Source organism: Camellia sinensis, chromosome 12 (assembly GCF_055761805.1).
Source record: "Camellia sinensis isolate YWXY chromosome 12, ASM5576180v1, whole genome shotgun sequence".
In the NCBI taxonomy this organism is placed as follows: Eukaryota; Viridiplantae; Streptophyta; class Magnoliopsida; order Ericales; family Theaceae; genus Camellia; species Camellia sinensis.
In genome coordinates this window covers 119,562,637-119,580,166 of record NC_138972.1, presented here as the reverse complement: position 1 = coordinate 119,580,166, position 17,530 = coordinate 119,562,637, and the positions used below count along the sequence as shown (strand labels likewise).

The following is a 17,530-nucleotide window of genomic DNA, read 5'->3' as shown; positions in this document are numbered from 1 at the left end:
ATTTTCATGAAAGGTTTTTCATGATACCTAGCATTGCTGATCCGTGATTGTCATGTACGCTTAGGGGCTTATGAGTCCACTACTCTTGACCAACCAAATCCAACCATTAAATTCAGACACACATAGATGAGAATTCAAAAATATTAAGAATTTAGGGAAAAAGTACCTAAAAAATTGTCTAAAAAAATACATTTATACACCATAATCATTCTAAGTACAACTTGCATTTCATTAATTTTAAATCTATACTATCTACCTTATTTTAAAATTAAAATTTAAAATACAATTTTATGATACATAACACTTTTGATGAGAATTTTCAAAACATAAAGAGGCTGTGAAATGTTTACATACACACATATATTGCGTTCTAGAACTAATGGATTTTTGTGGGTGGGCTATCAAGTGTGATGAGTGCATGTTATTTAACTTTCTTTTTAAAGGTGCATACTGACTAATTTAAAACTCATTGCTTTAAGATGCAAATAAGTGTTCTCAAAAAAAAAAAAAAAAAAATGCAAATAAGAACTTTCCATTAGTACAAAATGCTTTGGATTAGTGGGCATCACTAATTACACAAATGTACTTTATATTTTGTAGTTGCAAAACTTTTTGAACATTATCTGAACATGAAATCATAATCGAGATTAGGTTGGATTTCAATTACATTGAGCTTCACATTGAAAACTAAGCTTTAAACTTCAGTTTTAGGGATGTGCACCATAATATTTTTTTTCTGTTTTTATTTACTATAAGATTAATGCTACACAAATATATTTTTTGTACAAAATTTTCAAAGATAAAATAATGTGATATTTTGCTATTCTTTCATTCGCATTAACGTTAAAGAAGGAAATAATGTTAGTACTATATATCGAAATTAACTCTCGCCAAAGTTGAGATGGTTGGAGACTCATGACATAACATATAACTCATTCGGTCATGTTTAGGGTCAAGATCACTTCGTCTCTCCAATCTCCCATGTTTCAAATAACATTTCTACCATACAATTTGACTCAGACTTATCGTATGGTAGAAATGTAATTTGATTTGTGTTAGAAAAGTAGATAATCTATTTTATATTTTTTATATTTTATTAATGAATCATATTACAATTAAGGGCAAATTACATTGGTAATCCTTATAGTTTTGCCCTTATATCATTTTGATCCTTGTAATTTCAGTTCTCGGTTTTAATTATGAATTTATGATGTTGTCTCAATTTAGTATGATTAATTACAATTGCTAGTATTTTTTTAATAAAAAATGCGCACATAAGCAACATGTATTATGTGTTTGTAGGCAAAATTGTAAACTTATTTAACTCAGTGAATTAAGCTCAATCAACTTAGACCTCGTTTAGCAAGTGGCTTTTTTAGTCAAAAAGTCACTAAAAAAATCAAAAGCCAACAACTCATATCAAAAAGTTAAAGATTCTATTTTCTCTCTACTTTTTGCACATCTTTTCGTAAAAAGGCAAAAAGTCATCCCAAACATACTAATTTTTTTTAGCTCATATTTTAGCCAAATAGCTAAAAAGTTACTAAATTAGTATGTTTCCAAACGAGGCTTGACCATTTTCCTAAAGAAGAAATTAATCTACATTATCAATTTGACTAAATTGACACAAAATCTAAATTTAAGGGTCAAAATCGAGCTAATTAAAATTACAATAAAAAAAATAACACAAGTCCCAAAATGCAAAGACTACCAATATGATTTACTCTACAATTAAAAACAATAAATTATAATTAGAAAAAGTACAAAAAGAGAGATTTCATCCCTATTTCTCTAGTTTTGACTGACGGACTAACCCTGTTGATTTAGAAACTGTGAATGTATGCAGCAATAATTGGATGGTGAAAGGTCAACCACTAATGCCCCATCAAATTGGCCTAGAGACATTATTCTTTGTTATTATAGGACAACAATTAGTTGTTCCTTAGAGCATTGCTACATTCTTTCTGGATATTCTTGTTTATGTGTTTTTTTGGTTGTCTTTCTTTTTCTTTATGATCTCTGGTGGGCTGCCTGTAACATGCTATGCATGCACGACTAAATTTGGTGAAGGAAAAGTCTATGGACCAGGAAAATAAATCAAAAAAATGTCAAATCTATGGTGTATAATTAAAGTTGTTATTGTGGGGTATATCATCAATGAATCTTGGCCTTTGATACCAAATTTTGATCGGTTTCTAGTGCTTTCTTTTTGGGTTTCCAGAATTGTTCTTTAGTGAAAGGAGACATCAGTTTCTATGGACTTGTCATTTGTTCTCATATTTGAAACTTGTTGTCTAACAGTTTATTTCAACCAGTTATTTTATTTGTATAGAAATTTAGTACATAATTGGATATTATTTTTTCATATGGATGAGAGACTCACAATAAAGTATGACCCATCTCATATAATAAGATTGTATCTCACTTTGTAATTAGTTAGACTTTTTCAACATTAACAAGTCTAGGAACGCATAAATTGATTATGAACATTGAATATATCTAAATGGACAAGTTTTTGAAAGTTAATATTACCAACAAATTCTTTAAAATTTTATTTATTTATGTCTATTATATGTTCTAGTGTTTGATTGATGTTTTCGTAGAACTGCAATTTGAATGGTGGGGTGGTTCCCCTGGATATGAAGAAGAAGAAAAAAAAAACCATTGAAGTCATGGAGTGAGACATTATCATATGTCAACTAATTACTAGATCGTGGTAACCACTTTATATTAAATTCATTCTCTCTTACAAGTTGTTATATTCATATATTCAACAACACACACATATATATATAGCTCGACACTTTATGATACTTCATCCAATGCAAACATTTTATTTTGGATCATTAACTCATTGCTGCTTTTGGATTAAATGGGTTGGAAGATATGGCAACAAAGTGGGAAGAAGAAGCTTTTGCTCCTGATGAGTTCCACCACCTTCAAACAACCACTTCACATCATCACAACCACCCTCCTCCTCCGCCTCTCCTTCCTCCTCCTAGCCAGCCTCTCCACTTCCCACTTTCTCTTCAAAAAACCACTCTTCCTCTCTTTTCCTCTTCACCAATCCCACTCTCCATGCTCTCATCTCTCTCATCACCCTTGCCGCCCTCATTCACTCCCTCACTAGTCCAATCACTCTCATAACCAACTTGACACACTGCATGGATTTTCTTACGCACATTACAAGTTTGCATCGGCTTGGGCATCAAATCAAGTATAGTTGCCGGAATTGATGGCTCAGGTTTCGGTCACCAGAGAAGTTTATTGACCAAGTTTGTTTTCCTTATGGGATTGCACGAGGCGATGCAATATTGGTGGAGGAGGGTTGTGAAGCCGGTGGTTGATGACACGGTTTTCGGGTATTTGAAGGAGGAGAGGTGGGTGGAGAGGGTGGCAGTGGCGGTGAACTTTGGCAGTCTGTTGTGGTGGAGGTTGAGGGATGAGGTGAGTCACTTGGTGGTTGTGGCTGAGGTGAAGAAAGAGATGGCAATGGGTGTTGGAGTGGCTGAGTTTGTTGGTTGGCGGTTGTATTATGTAAATGTGACAATTGGAATGGTTAGGACTGTGAAGGGCATTTTGGGGATTAGCTAATGAAGATGACTCTAGGGGGAATGAAGACAAGGTCTAAACTTTGACCATTCCAATTACATTTCTCTTCTTTTTTGTACTTCCTAATTCATTTAATTCATTGGGAAATAGTCAGTGGTGTGAAAGGAAAAATAAACTTACTAAAAAGTAATAAATATTGCAATTATTAACAATTAAAATTATAATTTTTTTTTATTAATGTGTAATAATTTTTAGGAAATTTTTTTTAAGGTCCTTGATATTAAGATTTTATAGCATATAAAGGACACCCAATATTTTCATAATGTCTAATGTCCCTCAATATCAGTCCAGAGAATTTCTCTCCAGACATTTAGAGAAAATTCAGATAGTCCAGAGAAAATTTAGACATTCGGAGAAAATTCACACAATCCAATAAACTTTGCATCATCGTGCATTTTATATGTTCTCTTACAAATGTCTTTCCATGAAGGGTTGCCATCAAAATTCTATTTGCTAGTCCCAGTGCTCCTTGCAGGTCAAGTTCAACAAGATGAAGTGGTTAACAGACAAGAAAGAGAAGAAGTCATTGGGCGAGCTTGAACAAGAATTTCTTCAAGCACTACAAGTAATAAAACAAATTATTTTTAGTTCGTTTTGTTTTTTTAAATACACAAGTTTATTGTGTCTTAGAATTTTACTCAAACTACGGTTCTACAGTGATTAAAATTATTCTGATTGTTTTACTGATTGTAGAATCAAAATATTATGCAACGTTCTAGATTTTGGAAAAAAAAAAAAAGTAATGATCCAGAGAAAATTCATACATTCAGAGAAAATTCACAAGTCTAGAAAAAATTCACAGTCCAGAGAAAATTCACAAGTCCAGAGAAAATTTACACAGTCCAGAGAAAAATCACACAGTCCAGAGAAAATTTAATCTAATTTCCTTACATACTCGACATGATTCGAACAACATAATTGATATTACTTTCATGTTTGTTCACCTTTCAATTAAAAAATCTGCAATATAAATTTGGGATCTTGGATGTCTCATTTTTTGTTGATAATATGACATTCATCAAAGTAAATAAAGAAACAGAAAGGTATTGGCATGAGAAAACTTTGTACCTACATGCTATGTATATATTAAGAAAGTTGCTTTTTGTTTCTGCATGATTTGCAATCCTAGAAACCCAGCTAGACACATGTCATCTGTAGATTTTGGGAAAAAAAGAGTAATGATCCAGAGAAAATTCACACATTCAAAGAAAATTCACACATCTAGAGAAAATTTACACAATCCAGAGAAAAATCACACAGTCCAGAAAAAATTCAGTTTGATTTCTTCACATACTCGACATGATTTGAACAACATAATTGATATTACTTTCATGTTTGTTCACCTTTCAATTAAAAAATCTGCAATATAAATTTGGGATCTTGGATGTCTCATTTTTTGTTGATAATATGACATTCATCAAAGTAAATAAAGAAATAGAAAACTATTGGCATGAGAAAGCTTTGTACCTACATGCTATGTATATATTGAGAAAGTTGCTTTTTGTTTCTGCATGATTTGCAGTCCTAGAACCCCAGCTAGACACATATGTCATCTATAGAGCAAAGAGATCCATAAGCTTCAGAACCAGAAAACTTGTTAGGCCAAGTCCTCGATGACATTTGAAATTTCAATATTCGGATTCGAAGAAGACACATTCTTGACTTCAATCTTTGGATCTCTGGAAATGTTTGCAAATTCTCCACTGCCCGCGGCTCAGATCGTGGTGGTCCAGCTTATATCACGGCATTCCGGCGACAGCGTGATAGAGATAGAGGCAAAGGTGAAGCTGGCAGAGTTGGAGATGAAAGTCGAGAGAGAAGAAATGAGCAGAGAGATAGAGGAATGTGCACAAAGAAAGAGGGTTTGGTTTGGATAGAATGAAGATCGAAAAGAGAGAGAGGGGGTCAAATTTCTCTGATCTGATATATTGGTGTGAGTTTAGGGACCATAGACATCAAAATATAATATTATGGATTTCTATCATTATTAAAATGGACAAGAAACCTTAGACTAATTTTTTCTAATTTATTCATGCCATGTCAGATTTTTTTGTTTTTTGTGACTTTACATCAATGAAAGTTTCCTAATCAGATTGATCCAGTCAAAGTCAATCATACTAACCAGTATTACTAATTTCATAGAAACATAACACAAAAATGTGTCCACAAATTTAAGTTGTGATCAAGATTTATTTAAGTGTAGTAAAAAAACATATTGTAAAAACAAAGAAAAAAAAAATTATTTTGCCTCTATAAATTTTGACTTAAAAATTAATTCAACTCCTATTTTTTTTAACTATATTTATTTTATATTTAAACTATTCAATTTTATATCAATTTTACAATTGTTGCCATTTGTTGTCCATAATTTTATTTGGAACTTCATTTTACTCCCAAACGATCTACAAATATCAATTAAACACCTAAATATATTAAAAAGTTAAATTTAAATATTTAAATAATAAACTTTATAAAAAATATTTTAAAAAGTATAAAAAGCCTTATTTAAATTTGTCGGTTTAAGTCTCAAATTATGCCGAGCCAGCTTTGGAGCAATTAATTAAGCTCAAAATTCCTAGTATGTTCTCTCTCTTTCTCAACAATTGTAGCTTACTTATTCTTCAGATCAATTTAAATAGAACCAATCGACCAATAATAAGCTGAAAATTGTGTGAATAAAAATTTAGACCACTCTTTCTCAGATAAACATTTTCTTCTAAGATTTGGATAACAGTATTGAACAAAAATTACTCTCCGATAGTTACATACAATGGCGTAAGCATGACGTGGGAATGATGCAATTCAATTGAAGGAAGAGTGTAAAGAAAACGAGAAAAATTTGAGAAACGGGTAACATGCTATAACAAATCAATCACAGCTTATTATGGAAGTGCATTCGACTCCACTATGCATATGTGTATTAGAAGAATGAATTTGACAAAAAGTAGCTATGTTTAGAAAATAAAATTCACTTTTTTATGTGATGTATTATTGTTTGGTAATATCACGTGTTAATGATAATGTTATATTACTGTTGCATTGAAATTTTATTAGAATAAAACACACTTGTTGAGTCAATTTTCTTTGTTGCTTCCATTTTTTCATTATCTTTGTCATCTCTCTTCCGTCTCCTATCCATGATATTTGAGTTCTCAGTGTCTTTTGCATTTGTTCCATCTTGTGTAAATTCCTTCATTTCTTTCATAATCTTTGTCTAAAGAGATGAATATATCAACAATATAAAATTGAATCGAATATGATTCAATCTAGACTAGTTTGATTCGTTTCATTATCTTATTTCCATCAATAATTATATCAACAATCTTTTGTTTTTTTGATAGAGTTAATCTATATACACCGAATTAAATCACTGATTAGGGTGGGTTGAGCACTGCTCGTTTGGATTAGCTCATTAATACTAATCAAGCTTGGATTTGGTTCAAAGAAGCTCAATAGTTTTAAAAAAAAAAAAATTGGACTATTATTTACAATATTTAAACATATATAATTATATTATGTAATATTTAAATAAATGATAAATAAATCGGACTTTACGAGTGGAGCTTGGCTCATTTATTAAACAAGTTTAAAAGTCTAGTTCAAACTCATTTATTTACTTAATGAATCGAGTCAAATTAAGCCAAACCAAAATTTTACTTAGTCAAACTAAATTCACGAACAATGCAATTCATTTGTAATTTTACTTAAGATAGTTTAATATAACGTCAGAGTCGAAATATCAAAAAATAAGAAGGGTGCGAAGAGTCCTACCCAAATCATACAACATATACATCTCAATTAACTAACTTTTACCAAAAACCGTGTAACAAGATGACATAAAACTCCACGAAAGACCAGTTCCAAGCCAAAGCTTCCGTGATGCCTGTCATTTGGTTTCGAACCATGACATTTCCATCTCATGTCCTTCTCACTGTCCAAATCTCTTCCGTCCCTTTATTTATTTATTTAATTGGCTTATTTATTATTATTAGTTTGTCCAGCATTGCTTAACTGGCTGAATTTCTTAGGTAAATCTAATGAAATTATTTATATATATTGGATTACCTGTCCTGGTAGATACTATGAAAATATCACCATCCTATATTTAATAAGTACCTATGGCAGAGGTTTATTGATAATCCTACTAAGTGGTTTCATTTAAAATCAGGGCAAATTACATATACCCCTCGAGATTTAGCAAAATTATAAATATCTCCCTAAGATTTGAGAAATTACAGATATCCCCCTGAAGGTACTATTTGCATAACAAATTAGGGGGCAAATTATTATGACAATATAAACCTCAAAGGGCAATTTGTTATGAAAATATAAATCTCAGGGGGTATCTATAATTTTTGAAATCTCAAGAAAAATCTATAATTTAGCTAAACCTCGAGGGAGGTATATGTAATTTGTCTTTTAAATTAAATCCTTTTCTTTTTCATTCATTTCTATCGATGACCCTATCTATGCTAACTTTAATGATATTATTTATCACTATCAAAAGTTGTAGTCCGTGTTGTTTATCATTTGCAATTTATTTATTTATTTATTTTTAGGGGTGAGGGGGGAGAAATTACAAGTACAATTTTTTTAATTTGTCTCGTGTTAATTTGATCATCTTAATTCTAATTACATTAATTTGTAACCAACAAATGATATGTTATCTAACTATCATAATTAAATAAAATGTTCTCAAATTTTATTTTAAAATTTTTCATATTATCTCAATTTAGTACAATTGATAATTTCCCTTTATAAATTATTAAAATCTAGAGACAAAATAGTTTATTCAATCTGCTCAAAGTGATTGGGGGGTTCACATCCAATTTGAAATGATCAATTCCTTTTTTAATAAATCATTTTGATCTTATTGTTGTCTAATTTCTTATTACATATGTCATTTGGATTAAATTGACCCAAAAATTAAAGGGAAAATAACATGTCAGTGTAAAAGTTGGAAAAAAAATTCCAATTAATGATAAAGTTTACAAATTTTAATTATTAGATTCATAAACTTTTTCATCTATATGTAATTATTTTTGAAAAATACACCTAAATAGTAATTTTCCCAAAATTAAAAAGCAAAATTGATATAGGTATAATTTGCCTTATTTTTTATATATATATATTTTTTCCCCTTCTTTTCTTTAAGCAATATGTGAGTGCCCATTTATATTGTTGCAAGTATAAAACATGAACAATATGTCAAGCTCAAGTTATTGATTTCTGCTTGAAGATGACAAATGCTATGTTCTCTTTCTCTTCATTCAACATCGATGAAATTCAAGGTGGTTACAATTCCCTCAGGGAGTATGAAAAAGACCAGGCTTTGAGCAAAGATAATCAAAACCCTTTATCAGGGTTGGAAAATTGGGGAGATTTTGGTTCTCTCTGTTCCAAATATGGCTTTTATCAGGAGATTGTAGCAGATAAGAGCGTGTATTTCCCCAAAGTCGAACCACCACCACCACCGCTGCCGCCACATCAATCGCCGCCACCCATTTCCAATTATGGAATACTGGGTGATTTCCAGTTCAACCCTGCTTTCCCATTAACTGAACCAATTCCAGAGACAAAAACTGTTTTTGAAACCAAAAAGGAAGAGCAATATTGCTTTTCTTCAGCATCTTTAGAGCTACTGAGTAATTATGCAGGTGGGTTGAAGAAGTTGAAAGGAGAAAAATACTGCAGCAATCTTGGTGATGATGAGACTAAAGGCGGTGGCCAGAAATTATCGACAGAAGAGATCATGAGGGTGGCCGGAGAAAGGTACATACAGTTCTCTACCCAAAGGGTTGACGAAATCTTCATGCTTGCGCACCCTTATGGTTCTTCTTTCTCGGGTCTCTGTCTTGAAGAAACCCGAGACGTAGAACTAGCCCACCTTCTCCTGGCTGCGGCTGAGAAGGTGGGCTACCAGCAATACGAACGCGCAAGCAGATTGCTCAAGCAATGTGATTGGCTAGCCTCTGATACGGGTAACCCGGTCCAGAGAGTTGTTTACTATTTTGTAGAAGCGCTTCGAGAGAGGATTGATAGGGAAACAGGGAGATTTGTGTCAAGGTCAACAATGGGGGAACAAGAAAAAGAGGTAATGGCAAGTCTAGGGGTGAGTTCAAACCTCGTGTCCATGAAAATCCACCAAGAAATTCCCTTCACACAAGTGATGCTATTTGCGGGAATTCAAGCAGTATTAGAAAATGTCGCATTGGAAATCAATATTCATTTGGTTGATTTCCATATCAAGAGCGGTGTACAATGGATAGTCTTGATGCAAGCTCTAGCAGAGCGAGCCACTTACCCAATTCAGCACTTAAAACTGACTGCTGTCGGGACAACGGAGGGACACAAGATGGAGGAAACATGCAAAAGGTTAGCAACCTTCGCCGAGTCCTTGAGCTTGTCTTTCTCATTCAAGGTTGTTCTCTTACTAGACATGAAAGACATAAAAAAAGAACATTTTGATGTGGAAGCCAAGGAGGCCGTGGTCATATACTCTAATACCATATTGCGAGATATGATCTCGAGGCCTAACTGTTTGGAAACTCTTATGAGAGTGATCAGAAGCCTCAATCCATCAATAATGGTAGTCATTGAAGTTGAAGCAAATCACAATTCACCATCGTTTTTCAATCGCTTCATCGAGACACTTTTCTTCTTCGGTGCTTTTTTCGATTGCCTGGAAGACTGCATGGAGAGAGAGAATAAGTACAGGATGATCGTGGAGGGAATATATTTTCGCAATGGGATACATAATATTGTTGCAACGGAAGGCGAGGAAAGGGTCACTCGGAGTGTGAAGATGAACGTGTGGAGGGCATTCTTTGCGAGGTTTGGTATGGTGGGGCTTGAGATGAGCGAGTCATCTCTGTATCAAGCAAATTTGATTGTCAACCGGTTCAGTTGTGGGAGCTCTTGTACTCTAGAGAATGATGGAGAGTGCCTAACTGTAGGTTGGAAGGGAACTCCAATTCATTCCCTTACCACTTGGAAGTTCCGTTAAGAGAGAGAGAAAGTGTCATTTTTGGCCAAACTAGATTGATTGTGTTCCCTACATCTAATTACTCTGGTTAACATGTTTCAATGATTTTGCTCTTTTAAAAATTTATGTCTCGTTGTCCCTCTTTTTCAAAACTTACCCTGGTTAACATGTTTCAACGATTTTGCTCCTTTTGTTTTCATTTTAGCATTTTCTAATAAATGTGTAGAAAAAATTTCCAAAAACAGGATTCGCAAATAATATGCCAAGCTTTTGATTTCTAGAATATAATAAAAACGAAAGAAAAATAAAAAGAAAACAAAAACAAAATCAAAATCAAATAAGTTGTAAACAAGCAATTGGTGGATCTCTGTGTGTCTTCCAAAAATTAAATCTAAATGAACATTTACATGCTACTTCCCGAGACCACGTGAGGAAGAAATGAAAGAATTTGCAAGTTCGAGAAAACACACTACAAAATCTCTGTTTTATTAAATTGCAAATGAAAATACAACAATTCATTCCAAGTATCAGGAACACCAGGAAGACACCAATGACTACAATCTTGAACACTAGAAGAGTAGCTCTTACCAAATTTTCTTCCATACGCCGATGGATGACCGTCTATTCTGTATTCCGATAGACCAGTTACATTCAAGAAAGTCACCGGAGTTTTCATCTGCTTCGTGACCTCCTCCACAATCAAGTTCTTTTCGGGGTAATTGAAACTCGAAGTTTCATTAAGTGGTTGAGTAGCTTCTCTGCAGTGGCCACCAGAATTCCATTGACCTCCTCTATCCAAACAAATTTAAAAATTTATTCAGCAAGTGAGTTGAGGGGATTTGTTTTCTAGTTTGGAGTGAAGCTAATAGGAGCAAACCTGAAATGGGAAGGTGCTGAACTTCGAAAGAAAACACGGGTTTTGCCTGGATTTATATGCTTATCAACCCATGATGCCCATGTCATCAAAGACCTTCGGAACGCAGTCAAAGCATCAAGACGAGGATGAACTTGTTCCCCTTCCTGGTAATAGTTGATCCTGTTATGAAGCAACTATAATGTTTTTTAAGGAAATATAAAACAGAAAAAGACAATACATTTAGCTCTAAATGTTCATTACTTCAAATTTTGTTTTCTGCATAGGAAATGATCTATAAATGTGTAGAATTAAAATAATCATTACCTAAACTTGGTTTTTCTGCTAACACCAGAATTATAAAAGCACATAGCTTCAATCCCTAGTGATTTGCTTAACCATTCTCACACTTAGTGAATTCACTCAAAACTAGTGTCATTGCTGAAGGTTAGAGGTTTAGCTCTTATCCTAATCTTATAGTCATCCAATTTTGTCTAATAGTTGTTCCTTTAAACTCATGAGCAACTTTTTATGGTTCTACCTGAACTCACAATAATTCATTTTAAAAGAATCGGGATCAAAATTGCACTTAGGAAGGGACCATGTTAGCTTTTCATGTGTATCCCAATAGAAATCTCAGTTGATTGACTCTAAATTGTAAATCATAAATCAAGAATAGTAGCCTTGTTTGATAAAAGCCCTAACCCATCTTTTGTTTTGTGATGCGTCCACCAATGTGCAGTGTTGAAGACCAGAATATCAGCTCCTTTCCATCGTGATGAGCTCCTATCCATGGTATCAATCCTCAATGTCTGCACACGCTTCTTGCCAAGCCTTGCCTTACTCTCATGAACCAAGAAATGGGTTACATAGTACTCAACTGTGCACTTGTAATCCTGCAAAAACAACCTCAAAAATCAAAACACTGCCTATACCCGCAAACAGAACCAACAAAATTTGGGAAAGTTTTTGAAAAACTACCACAAATTTGAAACTATAATCTCCCTTCTCTTTGGTGATTCTCCGCCTATGAGCCTCGTACACCCTCTTCGGATCTTTGATGGCTCCCATTAACAAACATAGCATGGATTCCCATTGATTTCTGTTAATTGAATCACCCACAAAAACTAGTCTCTTCCCTCTGATCAATTCCAGCATTTTTGTTGCATTGAACCTAAGAAAAATAACAATATATATTTATTTTTTGATAAGTTGTTTTCCCAAATCTGCTCCCTTATTGATCTGAAAAAAATATAGTTCTGAATCAAATGGTAAAGCCTACCCCATTAGCAATCAAGAATCACCAAATTCATTATTTACTTCAGAATGCAGTTTCAAATAAATCATAGAAAAGATAATGACTTATTTCAAATGAATCATAGTTGTTAAGTCACCAATTAAATCTGGCCCAACAATCTATATCAAGCTAACACTCCCTCAAGTGTGACCTCGTCTCACACATGGAGAGATGAACAGACCAAAAGACAAGATGCACGACGACAGACAGATCAAAGTACTTCCTGAAACCAAAACTTACCATGTTAAGTCACCCAAAAACTTAAACTGTCATAAAATAGACCCAAAAATATACAGCAAGCTAATATCAATCATAGAAAAGAAAATTAGATAGAACCTTGGAATGTCACAATCTTGTGGCTGCCACCTCCACTTCATGTACTCTTTATCCAATCTTCCATTACCTTCACAACTAAAGCCTTCATCTACGAAAGGACATGAATCATTTGTGTACAGAGGATAGCTTTCATCAAAAACCCATCTCCCTTTTGTAATATCACAAATTCTATTGCTCTTCTCCTTAATCCTCTCTCCACTTGAAACTTCCACTTTCTCAGACAAAATATTAGTCGCATTCTGTTGCCTAATTGTCAAATTACCATTTACAGAATCACCTATATCTATTTCATCAACTGACACTTTAGATTCATTTTCCTTTCTCGGAAAACCCTTAAAAATTGAACCATCAGCAAATCCAGAAGTACTCCCAACACTTACCGAAAACTTTGCACTCACCAAATTGCCATTCATAACATGATTTTCATTTTTTTCATCACCTGACACTTCAATCCCACTTTTCTTTGTCAGAAGCCCCTCAAATCTTGAAACATTAACAAGGGTATTGATCAGAATTGGATTGCTTACTTCACTTGCTGATAAATTTCTGCTGGAAGCAGTCAAGGTCTGAAGAGTTAAGGGTTTGAGACCCAGATTAAGAGTGGGATTTCTGAACTGAAAATGGGTTTCTTGGTGAACTGAAGGGGTAGCTTTGATGAGCCAGAAGGAGAAGAAGAGAAGGAAGATGAGAGAGGAAGAGATTGTGAACGCAAGCACCAAGAATCTAGTGGCTTTGATGGAAAAACTTCTCTGCCTATCCATCTATGGTGGTGACAGAGGGAGCATGAGAGAAGGAAGAAAGATGCTTTGCTCGTCAGTCCCAGATTTCAGCAGCAGTTGTCAAAGATTGGGCGTTAGCACATGCAATAGTGTGAAGCTAAAATGAATAATAATATTTATAATCTTATTAATAATTTTATAATTTTATTAAAATTATAAGTAGTCAAGTATGATTGATTTTTAAAAATAGTATAATATTTAAAGATGAATTTATTTAGTAAGATTGTTAAAAAGATTTTAAGAATATGTAATTTTTTAAGATAATTGCAAAACTTAACAAACTGACGTATTCATTTTGGGATTTTTTATTGATAAATCACATTTAAGGATGTTCTAACCCAATAAGTCCATAAAGGAAATTTATAACCTAATTAGTCCTATATGTTGGTACTTTTATTTCATGAAGTCTTTTTTTCCTAATTTTATATTTTTTTGGACTACTACACCCTTATATATTATGTTGATACATAACATACACAAAAAAATGAAATACACGTTTCTGTTTTGTTTGTTAGCATTATTCACGTTGATGATTCTGATTTAGTTAATCAATATCGATCGTTTATGGTAGGGTTTCATTGTGGTAGGGTTTCAGTGCAGTAGAGAGAAGGCGACGACGAGTTTCTGTACCGTGGGAGAAAAGACGAAGACAATGGGTTTCTGTCCGTCAGTGTGTTTGTTTTCGTAGTTTGGTGTTTTTGTATGCTTTGGTTCGTTACGTAATTGTTGGAGATCAGTAGTTGATCGGAGGTGGAGAACGATTACAGATGAATGCATGTTCATTTATGTGAAGGATTGCATGCTCTGTTTTTTATTCATGTGCATTTTCTAGAATACATGGGCAATACAAGCGCATGTTTGATGAATGAGGTTCTGATTTTTTTACTAGTAATGCATGTATATTTTTGTTGTTTGAGTTTCGGATATTTAACAGAGATGCATATACAGTTGTTTGAACAAATTGATTGTGGTGGATCATTGGTGAAAAGTTGCATATACAGTTATTTTGATTTTTTTGTTAACCTCATTATTAATCAGTGTTAATATTCACAATATCTATAATGGAAATTTGTCATTTGTTTTATCAATCAGTGTGAATATTCACACATCCATATAATATTGAATAGTGTATATATTTTCACTGTGTTTATTGCCACTATGCAAAATGTTAAAGTTCACATCAGACCATTGTATTCAATCATATAATCACAAGCCACAATGTTTATTTAGATACAAAAAATGATGTGAATATTTACTTCTTTGTTTTGTTTCATCTCTGTTTGGCTAGATAATTCAGAATATGTGAACAATGTAAATGTTCACATATCATTGGCTATAATGTGTTTATTCATTTCCTTATTTTTGTATTTTTGCAGCAGATGGATACATTCATGTTGTTGGTGTGCTCATATGGGTGTAGTACTATTGTAATAAATGTGGTGCGATCTCTGTCTTATTCACTTTTCATGGAGTGCGTGTTTGAAAAATGGAGCGCGTTATCTACTGATTGTGTTTCATTGTTCTATCGGTTACTTGGGATTAATAGGTGTTATTTTGGACAGTGATGATGAGCTTCAAAGCACATTCTTGCTTGCCAAATCAATAAGGGTTCAACATGCAGAGGTTGTTGTTGGATTGATGTAATGTTGGAATTGCATGGTAGTGATAATGATGAAGATGATGAAGATGAGAATGTGGGTGATGGTTTTTTTGTTTTTGGAGAGTTTGAGATTTTATGGGTTTTTTTTTTTGTTTCTAGATTTCTGGTTTTTTGTACTAGAATTTTGTCATATATATTGTCAATTAATGTTAATATTTACATATTTGTATAATATTGAATGGTGTATATGTTTTTGTTGTGTTCATTACCATTATGCAATATTGATGATATGAATATTCAATGACCATTTTGTTTTAGACACAAACATGATGTGCATATTCACAATGCAATAAATAAATGTGAAGATTCACATTAATTATGATATGTTTGTTCATGGATCGTACACCTAATTAATGTATAATGTGAATATTAACATTTGTAGTAAACCACAGTTTGATGTGAATATTCACAATACAATAAATAGACGTGAAGATTCACGTTGATTCTAATATGATCATATATCTAATAAATGTATAATGTGAATATTAACATCTGTAGTCAACCACAATAAACATAAGACATAATTTGAACATTCACATTTATTGAACATAAATTAAGATGTAAACATTCACACAAACTTCAACATAAGAAAACAGATGTTCACAATCTATATTGTTTAGCACACGCAACACATCAACACCAAATATACCATCAAAACACATAGGTATGTGAGAAGTATATCATTGATTTATATATACGTTGTCAAGTGTTTTCAACTGCAAGTTATCAAAGTTACAAAAAAAAAAAAAAAAAAAAAAAACTAGCATTGTATTCTGGTATAGCTAGTAAATAGTGGACAACCCCAACTATCGAACAACGAAGTTTGCCTTAAGTAGTCCAGCTGAAAATACGAGAACTTGGTGCTTCTCATCGGTTTTACTAAGCCTTTAATGTTTGATCGATAATTGACATGTCGCATGTCGATGTGGGTGTTACTCTCTAAAGGCATGCTCTCTTCTTTGACATGATACTCCTCTCTCTTCCTTTTTGTGCAAAATTTAGATGCAACATCTGTTATATGGGCATGCACAAATAGTGAGTGTTTGTATGAACATTAAATTTGATTTCAATAGAATTGGTAGGGTAGGCATGTACATTGACATCAACACATCATTAATCAGTGTGGATGTTCACATTCAACGATATTCATATAAGCAAAAGCAACAAAGTGATATTTAAGTGACAAACATAGTAATGTGAATATTCACATCATTGGAGATGTGAATATTCACATTACTACTATGGTACAAATAGTAGTGGTCCCACCGAATGTTAATATTTACACATCCATATAATATTAGGTATGTCTATGTGTATAGAAGAGAATGTTAAAGTTCACATCAATATTTGGTTACAACAATTCACAGTAAGACAATAATTATATGTACACATTTATAAGCAAATAGCACCAATGTGAATATTCATAGTGCCTATAAACAATCAAACAACATGACAGCATTACCCATTCATTACCCACAAACCACATATTTTCAGTGTACACAATTGTGATGTGAATAATAAGTGGACAAATATGAACAACATTAATGCTCACAATGTCAAGGTTCACATCAAAATCGAATTACAAGTAGAAGAAACGTTTTTATTTGGAGATTTGCTTGACACAATGTTCACAATCACGTAACAAATTTATTTAGGACATGTCCACATGTGAATGTTGACATCATGCCAACAACAACAATATCCGAAACAACGACAACTTTCTATTTTCTAGGAAAACAACAAATTTGGGAGTTTTCATAATTTCAACAATACCAACAACAACAAAAAGAGGAAAAATAACAGCAAAATCATGAACAACAAGGACCAAAAATAATAATGGCAACATGTGAGAAAGTTTGCATTAGGACAAAAAAAAAATGTAATTTGATTACACACAAAAGGAGAAAAAATGTGCTTACATTTGGTCTCCATGTTGAGTTGATACACTCTAATATATAGAAATGTTCACAACGTTGTTTCTTTTTTGTTGGAGTATGGTTTCAGTAGC

At 33.0% G+C, this 17,530-nt stretch overlaps 2 protein-coding genes across 2 annotated transcripts; one reads left to right on the top strand and one right to left on the bottom strand.

Annotated features, from left to right (window-relative positions):
• Positions 1–8,807: 8,807 nt before the first annotated feature.
• Positions 8,808–10,783, top strand: LOC114268071 (DELLA protein RGL2). Its single transcript, XM_028209171.2, has one exon. It carries the CDS (start codon positions 8,852–8,854, stop codon positions 10,616–10,618), a length of 1,767 nt encoding a protein of 588 aa, XP_028064972.2. The 5' UTR covers positions 8,808–8,851; the 3' UTR covers positions 10,619–10,783.
• Positions 10,784–10,943: 160 nt separating this feature from the next.
• On the bottom strand, positions 10,944–13,960 carry TBL6 (TRICHOME BIREFRINGENCE-LIKE 6). Its single transcript, XM_028209172.2, has 5 exons — positions 13,084–13,960; positions 12,432–12,624; positions 12,156–12,346; positions 11,475–11,633; positions 10,944–11,388 (listed from the first exon to the last, which is right to left on the bottom strand). The coding sequence occupies exons 1-5, from the start codon at positions 13,842–13,844 to the stop codon at positions 11,067–11,069; spliced, it is 1,626 nt and encodes a 541-aa protein (XP_028064973.2). The 5' UTR covers positions 13,845–13,960; the 3' UTR covers positions 10,944–11,066.
• Positions 13,961–17,530: the final 3,570 nt, after the last annotated feature.

Excerpts from the sequence above, each read along its gene's own strand:
- LOC114268071 (XM_028209171.2), top strand. The coding sequence starts at position 8,852 with ATGACAAATGCTATGTTCTCTTTCTCTTCATTCAACATCGATGAAATT.
- TBL6 (XM_028209172.2), bottom strand. The coding sequence starts at position 13,844 with ATGGATAGGCAGAGAAGTTTTTCCATCAAAGCCACTAGATTCTTGGTG. Across the intron at positions 12,347-12,431 it reads ATTATAGTTTCAAATTTGTG|GATTACAAGTGCACAGTTGA; the intron begins GTAGTTTTTCAA and ends TTGTTTTTGCAG. Across the intron at positions 11,389-11,474 it reads TCAGCACCTTCCCATTTCAG|AGGAGGTCAATGGAATTCTG; the intron begins GTTTGCTCCTAT and ends TTGTTTGGATAG.